The sequence below is a fragment of the Bos taurus genome, chromosome 29 (assembly GCF_002263795.3).
Source record: "Bos taurus isolate L1 Dominette 01449 registration number 42190680 breed Hereford chromosome 29, ARS-UCD2.0, whole genome shotgun sequence".
Classification (NCBI taxonomy): domain Eukaryota; kingdom Metazoa; phylum Chordata; class Mammalia; order Artiodactyla; family Bovidae; genus Bos; species Bos taurus.
In genome coordinates this window covers 24,532,385-24,549,916 of record NC_037356.1, presented here as the reverse complement: position 1 = coordinate 24,549,916, position 17,532 = coordinate 24,532,385, and the positions used below count along the sequence as shown (strand labels likewise).

The window sequence follows — 17,532 nt, the reverse complement described above, 5'->3', positions numbered from 1 at the left end:
TTTTTTTAAAGATTTGTAAAATTAATTACTTAATAGTATGTTTAAATTAATTTGAGTATTAGATTCTCATAATAAATATTAAAATACATAAATTTAATAAACCTGATTTAAAATTTTGTTTGTAAAGCAGTTAGAACTAATACTGTCATAAAACATGGAATTAATTATGGAATTCCCCCTGTAAAACAGCTTCTAATTTAAGACTTATATATCTTTTTTTTTAATTCCAATATTGGCATGAACATGGTTTTGTCAGGGATGTGAATGGTATAAATGTTGTAGTATTTGATGTTAACTACTTTTTACCAAGTGTGAAATTTAAAATTCCCGGTTTGAGATATTTTTATCAGACTCGTTTTACTCCCTTAGCAACTGTGCCCTTATTGCTTAATTTGCTGTCAGTACATGCCTCAGCTGAGGTGATTTAAAAGGGAATCTGCACTCTTCAGGAACCAACATAAATGTTAACGTTCAGTGCCTGCCTGAGTTACAGGTCATGTGAGACTCTGGAGTGAAGTCTCATAATGTGGGCTGTAGGGCTCCAATGATTTACTTTTAGGCTTATAGGCTTTTAAGCATCATTTCCTACTACAGACCGTTCTAGAAACAAAACAGGATTATAAATCACGTAGGTGCTGATCGATGACTTTCTTAGAAAACTGTACTCAGTTTAGCTTCATTTTTCATTGCTGCTGCTAAGTCGCTTCAGTCGTGTCTGACTCTGTACGACCCCAGAGACGGCAGCCCACCAGGCTCCTCCATCCCTGGGATTCTCCAGGCAAGAACACTGGAGTGGGTTGCCATTTCCTTCTCCAATGCAGGAAAGAGAAAAGTGAAAGTGAAGTCGCTCAGTCGTGTCCGACTCTTCACGACCCCATGGACTGTAGCCTACCAGGCTCCTTCATCCGTGGGATTTTCCAGGCAAGAGTACTGGAGTGGGGTGCCATTGCCTTCTCCGTCATTTTTCATTATGTAACTGTAATTTTCACATCTGTCTGTTTTGTCTTTTTTCTCTCATATTTTAACCTAGTTCTACTACAGGGAATCAGGCCCATTAGTATTAATCATCACTTGAAGTCTTATAGTGATGGTGCACGTCAAGACAAAAATATGTACATTTTTAAGAACTTAGGTCTTATTTGACTTTCAGTGATGTTATTAAATGTTTTCTTTGTGTGTTGTTGCTGTTACTGTTCTTATTTTCTGTTTGAAAAAATATTTGTCTGTGCTGGGTGTTAGTTTCACCACATGAGATCTTTAGTTGTGGCTTACGGGATCTAGTTCCCCCACCAGGGATCGAACCTGAGTCCCCTGCATTGAGAGCTTGGAGTCTTAGCCAGTGGACCAGCAGGGAAGTCCCTATTATTTTCTTCTAGCAAAAAAAGGTTAAACATGGGTTTCCAGGCAAAAAGTAGCTATAGAAACGTATGTGATAATTAGCAGATATCTTCCTTAAAAAATTTTATTTGTAAGTATAATGTGATGTTTTCCTTTCTCTGCCCTAGGACAGAGTACGAACAGAAAGTTACCGAGATTTTATATACCAAAACCCACATATCTTCAAAGACAAGGTGAGTAGCACAGGCTATAGAATTACATGTTTCATGTGGATTTTGGGTAGCAGAAATACTCTCTTGGGTCATTGTGACAGCAGTTGATTTCATGTGTGTACTGTGCTTAGTCACTCAGTCGTGTCCCACTCTTTTCGACCCCATGGACTGTAGCCCGCCAGGCTCCTCTGTTCACAGGGATTCTCCAGGCAAGAATACTGGAGTGGGTTGCCATGCCCTCCTCCAGGGGTTCTTCCCAACCCAGGGATCAAACCCAGATCTCACGCATCGCAGGTGGATTCTTTACCATCTGAGCCACAAGGAAAGCCCAAGAAGACTGGAGTGGGTACCCTATCCCTTCTCAAGAGGATCTTCCTGTCCCAGAAATTGAACCAAGGTCTCCTGCATTGCAGGTGTATTCTTTACTAGCTGAGCTACCAGGGAAGCCCAATTTCATGTATACTGGCTTTATTTCATGGAAGACTTTTGTGATGCTGATCTGTGGTGCAGAATACTGATAACAGAAATGCTGATTGGTGTTATTCATTACACTTTTTTAATTGAAATTCATTAATTATAGTGATTTAACTTAAACTTTGCTCAGTCAGGTAAGTTTTTCTTAAACCATGTTTTTGATTTACTGTGATTCTTGTTAATTTCAAATGTACAAGATAAACCCCATATCAAAGCATTTAATTATTATTTTAGTTCACATTAATTAGTTAAAACTTAGTTTAAAAACTCACTTGGTAAATAGGGTCAAATATTTTCAGGTAGAATTTATTTTATGTGCTTTTTTTTGAGACCATTTTATGAGATACTTTATATTTTACAATTAGTCTTTATATTGCCTCTGGTTATTTCAGAGATGATCTTTCATGGTGTGTATGAGTATATGTGTGAAATTTGTGTCATATATTTTTTCCTCCCTTGTGAATTTTTCCATTTTTTCTTCACTTTCTCTTTACCTCCTTCTCTACATTGGCATGGTACCTAAGAGTTCAGGTTTTCTATTTGTTCCACCTTACTGGAAGTTAGTCCACTAATTTAGTCTAGTATATGATTGTCTCTGCCACTCACATACCTTTGCTTGGAAATTTTCCCCCTCTCTTTCTCCTTCAGGGTCTTCCCAGGTGGCTCAGATGGTAAAGTATCTGCCTGCAGTGCGGGAGACCTGGGTTTAATCCCTGGGTCGGGAAGATCCCCTGAAGAAGGGTATGGCAACCCACTCCAGCATTTTTGCCTGGAGAATCCCATGGACAGAGGAGCCTGGTGGGCTACAGTTCATGAGATTGCAAAGAGTCAGACATGACTGAGTGACTAACATACACACACACTTTCTACTTCAAGACTATGTATACTGGTAACATCAGGTTTTCGTAGTTTGCCTTCATTTTAAAAGATAACTTTTCTAAAGTTATTTCATGGACCTTATATGATATTGCAGTAGTGACCCACAACCTTAATATATTGAAAAGACTGTTTTCCTGAGTTTTATGTTGGTTGGAGTAACACATATATACTCTTGAGAAACCATAAATGCCAAGCAAACCTAACCACACATTGATAAAAGAAAGCATGTTAGCCAAAATACTAAGGAAAAATACTTCTAATTTATTAAGAATCCCTCTCCTAACTGTGGCAGATTTAATCTCTTCAGTAAAAGCAGTAGGTACAACATAAAATAAACTTTATATATTTTCCATGGTCATGTATTTTGTCCAAAAGTGTATAATATAGTATTTCTATAAGTTACAAATAAAAAATTAAAAGCAGATAATGACTGTGTACAGGTCTATGAACCCAGTAAGATGTGTTTCATATACATAGAAATATGCATAATTACTTAATTTCCTGATTAATCTTATGATTACTAATACTTTTGTCTTTTCACTATTTTCTTATGTAATTCAAAAATTGATCAAATATGTATCAATTTCTAACTCTTTAAAGCATATTCAGGATATAATTCTCCATAATTAACAGTAGTAATCTGGAGATTTTATGTGATTTGGAATACTCTTCTTTGTATTGTACTATGGCTGCAGATGTGGAAAATATACTACCATACATTTAAATAGTGTTTGATAATTTATAGATTTTCAAATGTGTTGTCTCTTTGCTGTATAATATACCGTAACTAGGGATGGTAGGTATTTATCTCCATTTAATACATGAGGAATTTGAAACCAATAGGTTAAAGACTTGTCCTAAAATAGGCAACTAAAAAAACAGGACTTGAAGGTTTTAGTCCTAGTCTAGTGCCCTTAACCCTGTGCCCCTGTACTTTAAGGAGAAAATAATTAGGGTGGGATTCATTAATGACTTTTTAATTCTCATTATTTTTCATGCATAGGTCCTGTGTGGCATGACAGAACATGATCATGAAATTTCTTAAATATAGTTCTTTTAAAAAATGTATGGAATAATGTCTTAAGTTTTATACCATTGTTTTTGTTTTCATTTTTCTTCATTAGGTAGATAAATTTCATATCACAGCTCTAGCTTCTGTATTATATATTGTTTAGGGCATGGTAGAAGTTGATTTTTCAGAAAAGGGATTAAAATTTCTTTTCCTCTCCCTCCATCCTTCCTGCTTCCTTTCCTTCTTTCCTTTCTTAATATTGTTTTAATTCACAAAGCTCCTGTGGAGGCCATATGGTTTCTCAGATTTAATTTAACTTTCGGTGGCATAATCTTGTTATCGCTCACTTATAATTAATTTCTATTTGTAGTTCATTGAAGACATTCACAGTTTGGTGCCTTTTTTATGCTTTTGATTATTATCTACAGTTAAAATGTTTTATATACATTCCTTCATTGTTTTATAAAATAGTGTATTTTATTATCATTCTCCCTGTTTATTGGTTCTATCAAGTTTTAGTTTATTTGCCCAAATACCTAACTCTGAGCTAGATGTAATAAATAATTAGTATGCAACTAAAAATATAATTTAAGTATGCACTTTTAAAAAAGCGGCTTGACCTATGTTTGAGTCAAGCTTTAATTTACCCAGTGTATGATCCTGAATCTGTTTCTTTCTCTAAAGCTCTCTTTGCTTCAGAAAGAATTAAGTAAGATTTTATATATATATATGCATATAAATTATGTGTGTGTGTAGTTTTACAAGATAATACATACTCTAATTGGAGTACATGATATATATCCTGCTGTACTTCGTTGTTGTCACTTAGCAGTTTCTCTAAGATAATCCCTTATTTAATGTTATTTTAATGGCTCAAAAATTCAGTGTAAATTGGTCATAGTTCTAATTTTTTATATTAGAAATAATGCATGTAAAAATATAAAATATTAAAAATCTTTTTATAAATGTAGGAATAGAATAATAAGATAAATTCTTGCAGAGAACTCTCTGGTTCAGAAAGGTTCTACCCTGGATGGAGTTCGTGCTGCCAGCTTGTCTTTCCAGAAACTGCATGAATGTTGATATTCAATATTCCCAAGCACCATTGCCAAAGCACTGTGCTGTCAAACTTGGTAAATTCTGCACTGATCTTTTATTTTTAACTTTGCAAATATTTCAGTGAAAGTTTCTGGGAAGTCATCACTTACTGTTGTGTTGTATATATTTTTACATTTTATTATTTTATGCCATGTAACATTTCAGGTTGATATACTATAACCATGCTGTAAATATATATGCTCTGCGTTATAGTATTTACTTGATGATGTGTTTAGTATATTTATTTGTAACTTAAAAAAATGGTTTTGCAGTGGTATTTTATAGATTTCATTTTACAGTTTTGAACTCTCTTAATGTATGAAGTGGTTATGTTAAAATGTGCTGACTCACCCAAACAGGTAACATTACGGTCAGGGACAGTCGCATTCTCCTTAAGCAGCCTCAACCTTCTAAGAGGGGCAGAGAAGATAGGGGACACAGAGTAGCAGCCTTTTGACAACCTTATTTCTTCAATAGAAATTAAGACTATTTAGATTCTCTCCTCTGGAGTCAGTTCTGGTATATTTTAAAAATGTAATGAAACAGACTTCCCTTATACTAGTAAACAGTGCAGAAGATAAAATGCATAGGAACAGACTTTAGTATGCAGGACTTAAATGAAAAAGATTTTTAAAAAATGCCAAACTCCTGAAGAACATAAAAGATGATTAAAACAAATTGAAATTCTTACCATGTTCCTGAATAGAAAACACAAAATGAAATTGTGTTCTATAAATTTATGTTTTAGTTCAGTCCCCATAAAAATACTAAGACTTAAAAAAAAAATAGACAAGCTGATTCTCTTAGGCTTGTGGAAAAATGAATATATTACCTAGTGAAAAAGTAGTTGTTGAACAATGTAATAGATTCTTTTTAAAAAAATTTGATTTTATATTGGAGTATAGCCAGTTAACGGAGAAGGCGATGGCACCCCATTCCAGTACTCTTGCTTGGAAAATCCCATGGACAGAGGAGCCTGGTAGGCTGCAGTCCATGGGGTTGCTAGGAGTCGGAGACGACTGAGCAACTTCACTTTTACTTTTCACTTTCATGCATTGGAGAAGGAAATGGCAACCCACTCCAGTGTTCTTGCCTGGAGAATCTCAGGGATGGGGAAGCCTGATGGGCTGCCGTCTATGGGATCGCACAGAGTCGGACACGACTGAAGTGACTTAGCAGCAGCAGCAGCAGCCAGTTAACAATGTTATGATAGTTTCAGATAGATAGCAAAGGGACTCAGCCATACATATACATGTGTCCATTCTCCCCCAAACTCCTCTCCCATCCAGGCTGTTTGATTGAGCACAGTTCCCTGTGCTATACGGTAGGTCCTTATTGGTTTCCATTTTAAATAAAGCAGTGTGTACATATCCATCCCAAACTTCCTGACTATCTCTTCCCCCAATTCGCCCTGCTCCGGCAACCATAAGTTTGTTCTTTAAGCATGTGAGTCTGTTTCTGTTTTGTAAATAAGTTCATTTACAAAGATTCATTTACATAGATTGAACATTGCTCAGTTGCTCAGTCTTGTCTGACTCTTTGCAATCCCGTGGACTATAGCCCACCAGGCTCCTCTGTCTGTGGGATTTCCCAGGCTAGAATACTGGAGTGGGTTGCCAATTCCTCCTTCAGATCTTCCCAACCCAGGGATTGAACCTGCATCTCCTGCGTTGCTGGCAGATTCTTTACTGTTGAGCCACGAGGGAAGCCCTGTAGATTGAACAACATGATAGGTAAATTCTAGGTGTGTTTTTCTTACGGTGGCTTCCCCGGTGGTGCAGTGGTAAAGAATCTACTGCCAAGCAGGAGACGTCTCATGGGTTTGATCCCTGGGTCGGAAAGATTCCCTGGAGAAGGAAATGGAAATCCATTCCAATATTGTTGCTAGGAAAAGCGCTTCATGGACCTATTTAAAATTCTAAAAGAGTGTGTGTGTCCTCTCCCCTTGCCCTAAGCTCTGCTCTGTGCTTGAGTTTTCTTTATCACACTACTATTCCCTATTACTATCTATTTTTGGTTGTTTCTGAGTATTTTGCTTAATGTGTTTCCTTGGTAATTTGTTTTGTTTATTTATTTATTTATTTTACTGTGAACCATGCAGGTTTCATTATTATTATTCTGGGAAGAACCATATGAAATTCTTGATTAGAAATAATTATTACATTCCAATCCCCAATAACATATTAAATTTCATTCTTCTTACTGTTACTACCATTGGTAATGAATATCTTTTGAAAACTTAAATTCTCAAGTTACTGAATTCTTAAAAGCCTATTTTTTATTGTATCTCTATAATTAAATGAGTTAAATATTAAACTTTGGAAGTGGAGTGGGTATGACAATATTCTATATTATAACCATTTTTAAATTGTTTGGATCAGACTATCCTGCTTAGGTTAACTTCTGGTACTCAAACTTGAGAAAGCTTATTTCTGTTAAAATTTAGGATTACTGAACCTAAATTAGAGCATACATACAATAAGGAAATAAAAGACAGACTACTTCCCTAGTTAGTCTGTGGAAATTGCTCATTTCATATAAAACATTTCTTAAATTTACATTGTTGCATATGATTACAATAAACTGTGGCCAAAACAGTTATGAATTTAAAATAATGTAATTATATGTTCCATTTACCCAAGTAGAAATTATTACCATGTTTGGTGAAGTTTAAATTTTGTTGTCTATTCCTAGCCAGAAACATCATCACGTATGAATAGGATTTAAAGTGTTGCTGCTAAGTCTGCTAAGTCACTTCAGTCGTGTCCGACTCTGTGCAACCCCATAAATGGCAGCCCACCAGGCTCCCCTGTTCTGGGATTCTCCAGGCAAGAACACTGGAGTGGGTTGCCATTTCCTTCTCCAGTGCATGAAAGTGAAAAGTGAAAGTGAAGTCGTTCAGTCATGTCTGACTCTTTTCGACCCCATGGACTGCAGCCCTACCAGGCTCCTCCGTCCATGGGATTTTCCAGGCAAGAGTACTAGACCTTCTCAATAACATGTATTCTTTTTCTTTTATTTTTATACCAGGTAGTTTTGGATGTTGGTTGTGGAACTGGAATTCTCTCTATGTTTGCTGCTAAAGCAGGGGCAAAGAAGGTTCTTGGAGTTGATCAGTCTGAAATACTTTACCAGGCAATGGATATCATTAGGTAAATGCATTTTAAGGCTTGAGTTAAGATTATTTTTAAATTTGATAATTAGGAGATTTTCTTGTCTTTAAGAGCTGTCCAGTGCAGACCTAAAGCCCTTATCTTTGAGTAAAATTTCATTCCAGCACAGTAAGATTTTAAGTTGAATTGACCTAAACATGTTTGAAGTATGAACAGTCTTTTCACTCTCTTTATTATGAGAATTATTTTTATATAGTTTTCTATCTTTTCAATTATGACTATGGATATGCTAATTATAATAATATTAAATTAGAAATCATGGATGTATAGGGTAATGTTAGAAAATGGGCTACAAAAGTCAATATATCAGTAGTATTTTGTTTACCAGATAACAGTTCAGCTAAAAGAAAACTAAAGGTTATCATTTTCCTTTTAACAGTACTGGTAGCCCTGTGCCTCCTCAAATTAAAATGTGAAGTCCAAAATGGCTACACACAGATTAGAGTGGATTTAGTTTATCCCCTAAAACTTAATTTTATTCTCTAAAAATACATCCTCTCTTTGAGGAATTAAGTTAGGTTAATTGACCAGTGGTTGATTTTACAGTTGGTTTATATTCTAGTAAGAAGACCTTTATTTGAATTACAACTTATAAAACTAGATTTGGTTAGTTGTGTACTTAACCAAAGCATGTTACATTTGCAACTCTTGAGTAATTTCCAAAATAATTTTAATAACAGGCTTCTCAGCAATTCTTTTTCCCCCCAGGGTTATTAAGATATAATTGACACATAACATTGTGTGACTTTAATGAAAACGAATTATAAGTGTATTTCTTTGCTACATTAATGTATTAACATAACAGCTGCCACCGTAGTGTGTGTTAGCATCTCCATTGTGTCACAGGAAATATTGGGTTGGCCAAAAAGTTTGTTCTGGTTTTCCCTTACATCTTACAGAAAATCCCGAATCAACTTCTCGGCCAACCCAATAATTACCATTTCTATTTTAGCGGGAGAACATTAAAGGTATACTCTCTAAACAACTTTCACCATGCTTACGTTACATTCTTGGCAGTGATCCTTCAATGGTCCTCTCACTGATGTGTATATTTTATTCTTAAAATTGATTAATGTTGATCTTTTCTGGTTTGTATAACATTTAAATAAATACAATTGTGTAAAATGTTTAAATTTACAATTTTATTGCATAGTGTAGAGTGTAGTGTTGTGGTTAAGCATGCAAAGTTTCAGGCTTCCCTCATGGCTCAGAGGTTAAGAAACCGCTTGCAGGCAAGAGACCTGGGTTTGATCCCTGGCTTGGGAAGATCCCCTGGAGGAGAGCATGGCAACCCACTCCAGTATTCTTGCCTGGAGAATCCCATGGACAGAGGAGCCTGGCTGGCTACAGTCCATGGGGTTGCAAAGAGTCAGACATGACTGAGCAACTAAGCACATACATGAAACGTTTCAGTTGGACAGTTTTGAGTCCTTGCTCTGCGCCTTCCCCATTGTTTGAACTTCGATTAAATATCTAACCTCTTTGAAACCTCAGCTGTTTCATTGTAAAAATGAGAGTAATGATGATAAGGAGTCAGTAATGGTTATGAACAAGGTAAATAAGTGGTAAGTAAAATACACACCTCAGTCTCTTTGGCATATTGCCTGACCTGACATGTAGTAGGTATTCAGAAGTTAACAACTGTTACTGTTAACAAGCACCAAATGAATGTTAATGAAAAAATGACATTGTCTTGCTTATATTTTTTTCATAGATAGAGGATGGTGGTTATTATTTTCATATTGGAGAATGTGCATATGTGTTGCATGTGTGTATACAATTCCATAATCTGGGAAAGTTTTTTTTTAGTTTTTGTTACCATTAACTACAACATCATTTTGCAGATTCTGTAAATAGCACCCTGTCTTGCTTGCACCTTGCTTTCCAAACAGGTATGAGAACTGATATCCCAGAGAAGAGATTGTTTTACATAAATTAACAAAATTTATTGTTGATAGTAAGATTATGGTAAGATATTTCTATTAGAAATATGGGAGACCCATGTTCATGTATATGTTTATTTGTCATTTTTGATTTCTGTGAGACTAGATGTGCTCTCATTTTTTTTTAAGAATACTTTTAAAAAATTATTTATTTTTGGCTGCTCTGGGTCTTTGTTGCTGTGTGCCGACTTGAGTTGCCTTGAGTGGGGTCTGTCTGTGTTGTGGTGTGCAGGCTTCTCAGTGTGGTGGCTTCTCTTGTGGCGCATGGCCTCTAGGTTTTCGGGCTTTGTAGTTGGTACTCGTAGGCTCTAGAGCTCGGGCTCAGTAGTTGAGGTGCATGAGCTTAGTTGCCCCGTGGTATGTGGGATCTTCCCCGTCCAGGGATTGAACCCATGTCCCCTGCGTTGGCAGGCGGGTTCTTCACCACTGCACCACCAGGAGGGTCCAATGTACTCTCATTGTAATTCCTCTGTGGAAGAAAAAGATGGTGATACCACTCATTTGGTTTTCATTTTATTTCACAGAAGCCCTAATTCCTAGTGATGTTTTAGAAATACATTTTTACAATGATTATATTCAGATTCTTTGTGTATAAAAGTTAGTGCTGGAATGTATAGAAGTTTTACATGAGAGCATTTATTGAAAGTGACTTAGTATTCAGTTTTAGGCACTTCAACTTAATAAAAGTTGCTAACATTAACTTAGTACTTTCTATTGAATTTTTTTTTTGAGGTAGGTACAAAAACAGTATAATATTTTTTTTTTTAGTAGAGATTAAGCAATTGAGACATGGAGAGCACATCCGTTTCCTTATTTGTAGTAGTGCCAGGATTGGATCCCATAGTTGATCCTGACAGCCAGTCTACTATGCTGTGTCTCCACTGCACTGCTCACAGGGCACATATTTATTGTGGCCAGTAGTTTGCTTTACTTAGAACCTATAGCGTTTGAATATTAGACCTTTTTGTTTTGGATGAGCCAACATTATACTTTTCTTCAAAGATGTTCTCCTTTGCCTTTTTTATATTGTGAAAAGATAAGATAGCTATTTCCGTAGTGTTCATAGTATCTCTCCGTTGTTTTCCATTCAAAAACTTGAAATGTACACTGTGGATGAAATAACCTCTGTTCTTCTGTTTGTGGATTTATCTATAAAAGAATTTTCATGAAACAGTTTATTGTTAATGTCTGCAGCATTTTCTGGCTCATTTTTCTACCAGATGAGAAAGCAGAATAGCATACTTCTCTCAGCATCTAGAACCATATGACTTGATTTCTAACTTTGGCTTTTTGACTAGCTTTATGCTAATGGAAAATTGCTTAACTTCTTTAACCCTGGTTTCTTCATTTATAAAATGAGGTTGATGGTAGTATCTGTCTCATAAGATTGTTATAAAGATTGAATCCACTTACAGTGTTTTGCAAAGTGGCTGACATGTAAGTGAAGTGAAGTGAAAGTTTCTCGGTCGTGTCCGACTCTTTGCGACCCCACGGACTCAAATGTGACCCCATGGACCCCAGGCTCCTCCGTCTATGGAATTCTCCAGGCCAGAATACTGGCAGTGGGTAGCTGTTGCCCTTCTCCAGGGGATCTTACCAACCCAGGAATTGAACCCGGGTCTCCTGCATTGCAGGTGGATTCTTTACAGTCTGAGCCACCAGAGCAGCCCGGTTGACATGTAACTGCTTACTAAATGTTAGTAGTAATTATGATAATATTAATAGATAATTATAGTGATATGTTTGATTTGGCACCAATGCCTCCAGTAATACTTTACATTTGATTGGTTATGTTTCTGAAATGATCATTTCTTGCCGCTATCCCACCAACATATGCTGACTCTCTTTTCTGTATTCTGTTTCATGATCTCTATTCTTTTATACCATAAAGTTTCAAGCTTTAGTCAGCTTTATTATGTATTCACTCTCCTCCCTTGAAATCTACTCTTAGCTTCTCTTATACTTGTCTATTATTGCACTGGGGCTTTCTAGAACCATCATCAATCAGTGAAAGCAGCTCTTCTGATTAGCAGGCTGTGAATTGTCTTTAGCAATTCTGAGGCTGCTTTTGCTGCTAGAAATTTGTACACAGCAGAATTTCTGTAAAATTCCCTAAGCTTACATCTGTAACAAGATACTTTAAATTCTAAAAGATGGATAGTTTTTTTTCCCCCCTCTTTAAGTAGGAAAAAATTTTTATTGTACCAGTCATGGAACTAGATTTCAACCAATAAAATCTACCACTGGCTATTTTAAGTCAAACTGATTGAAAGAGATTTGTTTTGTTTTTAAATATATTTATTTTAATTGGAGGATAATTGTTTTATAGAATTGTGTTGGTTCCTGCCATACATAAAAGATGAATAATTACATGTTTCATATTCTTTTAAGCATATTCAACTTAATCCTTGAATTGTGCTCAAAAAGATGATAAAATAATTTTATCTCTTTTATTTAAAAAGGAGATGTAGCATTTCTAAAGAAATGAAAGATGTTTTATTAGTAGGGGCAAATAGAACTCAAAGTCATACGTGGGAGGAATGAAAAATTGTTTCTTTTTCTTACTCTCACTCTCCGGTGAATAATCATTCCAGAAGCATAAATGTCCTGAGGATAGCAAAGCTATTCAGTTGTCAGGCTATCGTATCCAGTGTTCACCCTCAGGAAGCAAAGGTAGCTTCTGGTAATATTTACCTTTACTCTGACTGCCTTTGGTTTCGCCTTGACTCTGCAGTGGAAAGCTCATTATTCAGCTTTTTGGATGTTTTTGCAAAATTTTCATGAAAAGGTTGATCTGTCATATGACTGTAATGCAGTACTTTCAATCTCACTATGACTTTAAAGATGCAATCTTTTATGTTACCTGTGCCTAGAATACTGTTAGAAATGAAACAGATCTGTTTCATTTTTATGCTTAGATCTGTTGTCATATTCATGTAAGTGTTCTTCTCTAGATTCCAGGACAAGAGCTTTATCTTCTTAGTATTTTTAGGCACTTAGTAACTTAACACAATGAATTTAAAGATAGTGGTGGTATATATAAGATTTGGAACAAGATCACAAAATATACTAGGATATATTCTTGAAGTAAGGGATATTCTGTCATATCTTGTTTCTGAATTCATTTATTTTTGTTCATTTATTTATTTATTTTTAGCTCTGCTAGGTCTTTGCTGCCGTGTGCAGGCTTTCTCTAGTTGCTCAAGTGGGGGCTACTCTTCATGGAGGTGGCAGCTTCTTACTGTGGGCACATCTCTTGCTGTAGAGTGCACTAGCTTCAGGAGTTGCTTGCGGGCTCTAGGGTGTGGGCTTAGTTATTGTGGTGCACAGGCTTAGGTGCTCCGTGGCATGTGGAATCTTCCCGGACCAGGGATCGAACCCTTGTTAACAGCATTGGCGGGTGGATTCTTTTTTTTTTTTTTTAACTTAGAGGTTAACTCTGCTTTACAGTGTTGTGTTGGTTTCTCCCTACATCAACCATAGGTACACACGTGTCCCCTCCTCCTTGAACCTCCCTCCCACCTGCTGCCCCGTCCCACCCCTCTAGGCTGTCACAGAGCACCAGGTGAGCCCTTGTGCTACACAGCAACTTCCCTTTAGTTCCCTGTTTTACACATGGTAATGTATATGTTTCAGTGCCACTCTCTCAATTCCTCCCTCCCTCTCCTTCCCCTCCTGTGTCCATAAGTCTCTTCTGTCTGAATCTCTCCTGCCCTGGCAGGCATATTGTTAACCACTGAACAACCAGGGAAGTCCTCTAAATTTAATAGAAATAATAAAAAAGGAAGTAAAAGCTGAAGGAAACTTTGAAGCAGTGATGAGGATAAAAATGGTTAAAAACAATTTGCTGCTCAAAAGTCTTCTAATGAAGGTGATTAAGATGGTTTACATGGAGACTAAATTCTGTTTTTCTCACATCTTGCCACCTCCTTAATTTCCTGTCTACTTAATGGTCCTGTCTTGGGGATCCCATGACTACCTACTAGTTCAGTGATTCACTGAAAGAACTCACATGATTCAGTATAAAATTGTATTCACAGCTTCACTGCTAAGATTTATGATAGCAAAGAATACAGTCCAGGGACAGCAAAGAAAAGATACCCATCAGTAAAGAGGTCACATTACAGGCTCCCACAAAATCCTTTCTTTGCAAGAGTCACACAAGATGTGATTTTCCCTCTAGCTGTGAACCTCAGAGATTCTCAAGAGATGCCTCAACCCAAGCAAGTTCGAGTCTTAACAGTTTATGGTTCTCAAAGAGAACTAACTGGTGGCATAGGCACATGACCGCTGTGTGATCAGCCATTGTGCAGTGGTGTCAGATGCCAGGTGCGTATCAGGAATCTTCCTGTTAACTTCACACATGCTGTTCTCCTGATTTGTCTTGGTTCACATCTTCAGGTGTTGAAGGCAATAGCAACCCACTCCAGTACTCTTGCCTGGAAAATCCCATTGGACGGAGGAGCCTGGTAGGCTGCAGTCCATGGGGTCTCGAAGAGTCGGACACGACTGAGCAACTTCACTTTGACTTTTCACTTCAATGCATTGGAGAAGGACATGGCAACCCACTCCAGTGTTCTTGCCTAGAGAATCCCAGGGGTGGCGGAGCCTGGTGGGCTTCTGTCTGTGGGGTTGCACAGAATCAGACATGACTGAAGCTACTTAGCAGCAGCAGCAGCAGTACATCTTCAGGTGTATTGAATAGCATCATTAACCAGTAAATATAAGAGTGTTCAGGAGTTTTGTTTTTAGGATTTGATCAAGAATTATTGCCATGGTTACAGAGATAGGAACCAAGAGAACAGACCTGCATTAACTCTTCTCACAGGTTAAAATTGAAAACCTGGGGCTGATACTTGACGTCTCCTTCTCTTTTACCAGCAGACTTACTGGAGATAGAGTCCTCGTGAGAATCCTTGCTGTTTCTCAAATCCATCCTTCTTCTACTCCTTGATGTAGCTTAAATTTATGCCTTCATTCACATTCTTGTATTTTTTATATACTTATCTGAATTAATGCATTTGTATATAAGTAGCTGAGTTATTTGGCTCTCTGTTATCTACTCTCTTAGTGTGGCCAGGTTGATTTCCTACCATTTCTCATCTCTTTTAAATAAATAAAGGAAGAAAGGGAGTGAAAAGATATTTTTGTGTTGGGAAGATGTGAGAGGAAAATGGAGAGACTAAAAATTACCTCTGATCCTGGTATGAGATCTCACTATCAGCACTTTGGTAGGGCTTTTTAAAGACTTATCACATGAAAATGTAAGCTTTACTAGAATATCAGCTCTCCAGGGTTAGACAGGGATTTTTTTCTTATTCATGGACATACCCCAACCATCTGGAAGGGTACCAGGCATGCAGGTATTCAGTGTAAATACTTGTTGAATTAGTGAATGGGTTTTCAAGACCCAGGACATGAAATATTCAAAGCTTGCTGAAAACCCATTATCTTTCTGCTTGAATTTGCATTATTCTCTAACCTTCCCCCGCACCCCCCCATTTTATTAGAAGCTAAGCTATTGCTAACTTAAAACAGTAAATGTCCTCAGTGTTAGCTACATGCCTAAAACCTATAAACAGAAATTATACATTTGGGAGGGAGACAGCTCATGAAATACACTTAATAAAGGAAATTGGTATGTGTTTTCTGTTATCTGCCTCAGAAGAAAAGAGGGAGATCTGTTCTGGGCAACACTTGAGTCTTCTCTGATGTGTGCACTGAGCACTGGATCCTTCCTCACACGTTTACCAAAATGATTTGATTGCCCTTTTTTCCTCCACTGAATTATATCTTTGGTTCTTTGATAGTACCATCTAAAATCTCCATGCATTTATCAGTTTGTTACATTTTGTATTACTTTGTTGTCATTTTGGCATGCTTGGGGAATGGGAGAAACATGTATGTTTGGGTGCCATAGTGAACTGAAAACAATATTATGCCTTGTATATTTTTGTATTACAGTATTCCCCCCACCCCACCCCCATATGCATTTTGAAAAAATTATTACTTAGGTATTCTTCTAGGTGAATTTTATAGTCATTTTGTCACCAACTTTAAATGTCATTTAATTGATAAGATGTTCATTGTATGAACACTTGGTGGTACTTTATGCTGTTTACACATCTGTCTCCCTGCTAGACCCTGTTCTTCGTTAGAATCTAGACTGTGTCTTTTTTAAATCAAAATTGCATTGGGCAGAAGTACATTACAAATTTGATCCTGTTTTCTCATTCTGCTGCTAAGTCGCTTCAGTCGTGTCTGACTCTGTGCGATCCCATAGACAGCAGCCCACCAGGCTCCCTTATCCCTGCGATTCTCCAGGCAAGAACACTGGAGTGGGTTGCTATTTCCTTCTCCAGTGCATGAAAGTGAAAAGAGAAAGTGAAGTCGCTCAGTCGTGTCTGACTCTTTGCGACCCTATGGACTGCAGCCTACCAGGCTCCTCCGTCCAATGGGATTTTCCAGGCAAGCGTACTGGAGTGTGTTGCCATTGCCTTCTCCTTTCTCATTCTAAAAATCCTGAAATGGTTCCTCACTGCCTCTAAAAACTAGACTCCTTAGCATTACCTCTGACTACTTCCCATCTTTGTCACTACATACTGCCTCTTGCTGCTCTGATCATACTAAACTATTTTTAGCTCTTCACATTTGCGATTTGTCTTCCATACACACACACATACACACACAGGCAGTTTGTGCATACATAGATGAGGCACCCTTTTTTACCCCCATATTCATACATATCTTTATGGATGCTCTGTCTTTTTCTGATTAAAATCGAATGTCATTCAGTTAAGGTCTTATTATATTAGCTCCTATGAAGCCTGTGTTCTTTACCTTTCTCAGTGCCTTAGACCATGTTCTTAAGTGCATGAACTCTCTCTCTCTTATCTCTGTAAGCCCAGTATCAGATAATTACTCATGATGATGTCCCTGTATCATGAGATAAAAGTTAAATTGCTGCTTCTGAGATAGGAAATAATATAAGATAGTGATTATTGCTCTAACAAAATATCCACTCGGAAAAATAATTTCAGTGTTTATTGGATTAGTTAAGAGACTTACTTAACATACCCTTTATATTATGGTGTTGTATTTCTGAAAATTAAAGCTATGCTACTTTTTGAGCAGGTGTTTTCAGAGATAGAATTCATTTGGAATGCTTTTATGCTAAAGTAATGTTTAGTGATTGGCCTCTTGAGAGAAGAAAAGTAAGTAAAAATCTATAGTTTTTTTTTCATGAATGGTAAAATCAGGTGGTGATTAAGATGAGCAGGCTCGCAAATGGGATTATCTCTGTGAATCACGTCTGTGTTGCAATGTTTTAATACAGAATCACTGGGAATTATGGCCTTTTGTCTGTTTTTCTGTGTATTCCCTGAAATCTTAATCTTTCCAGT

The 17,532-nt window shown here is 36.9% G+C and overlaps 1 protein-coding gene across 1 annotated transcript in view; it reads left to right on the top strand.

The window, feature by feature from the left end:
- Positions 1-17,532, top strand: part of PRMT3 (protein arginine methyltransferase 3) — a 121,762-nt gene that overhangs the window by 12,140 nt on the left and 92,090 nt on the right. Inside the window, 2 exon segments of the mRNA NM_001102076.2 lie at positions 1,506-1,571; positions 8,044-8,165. Of these exon segments, the coding sequence (NP_001095546.1) occupies positions 1,506-1,571; positions 8,044-8,165 (188 nt within the window).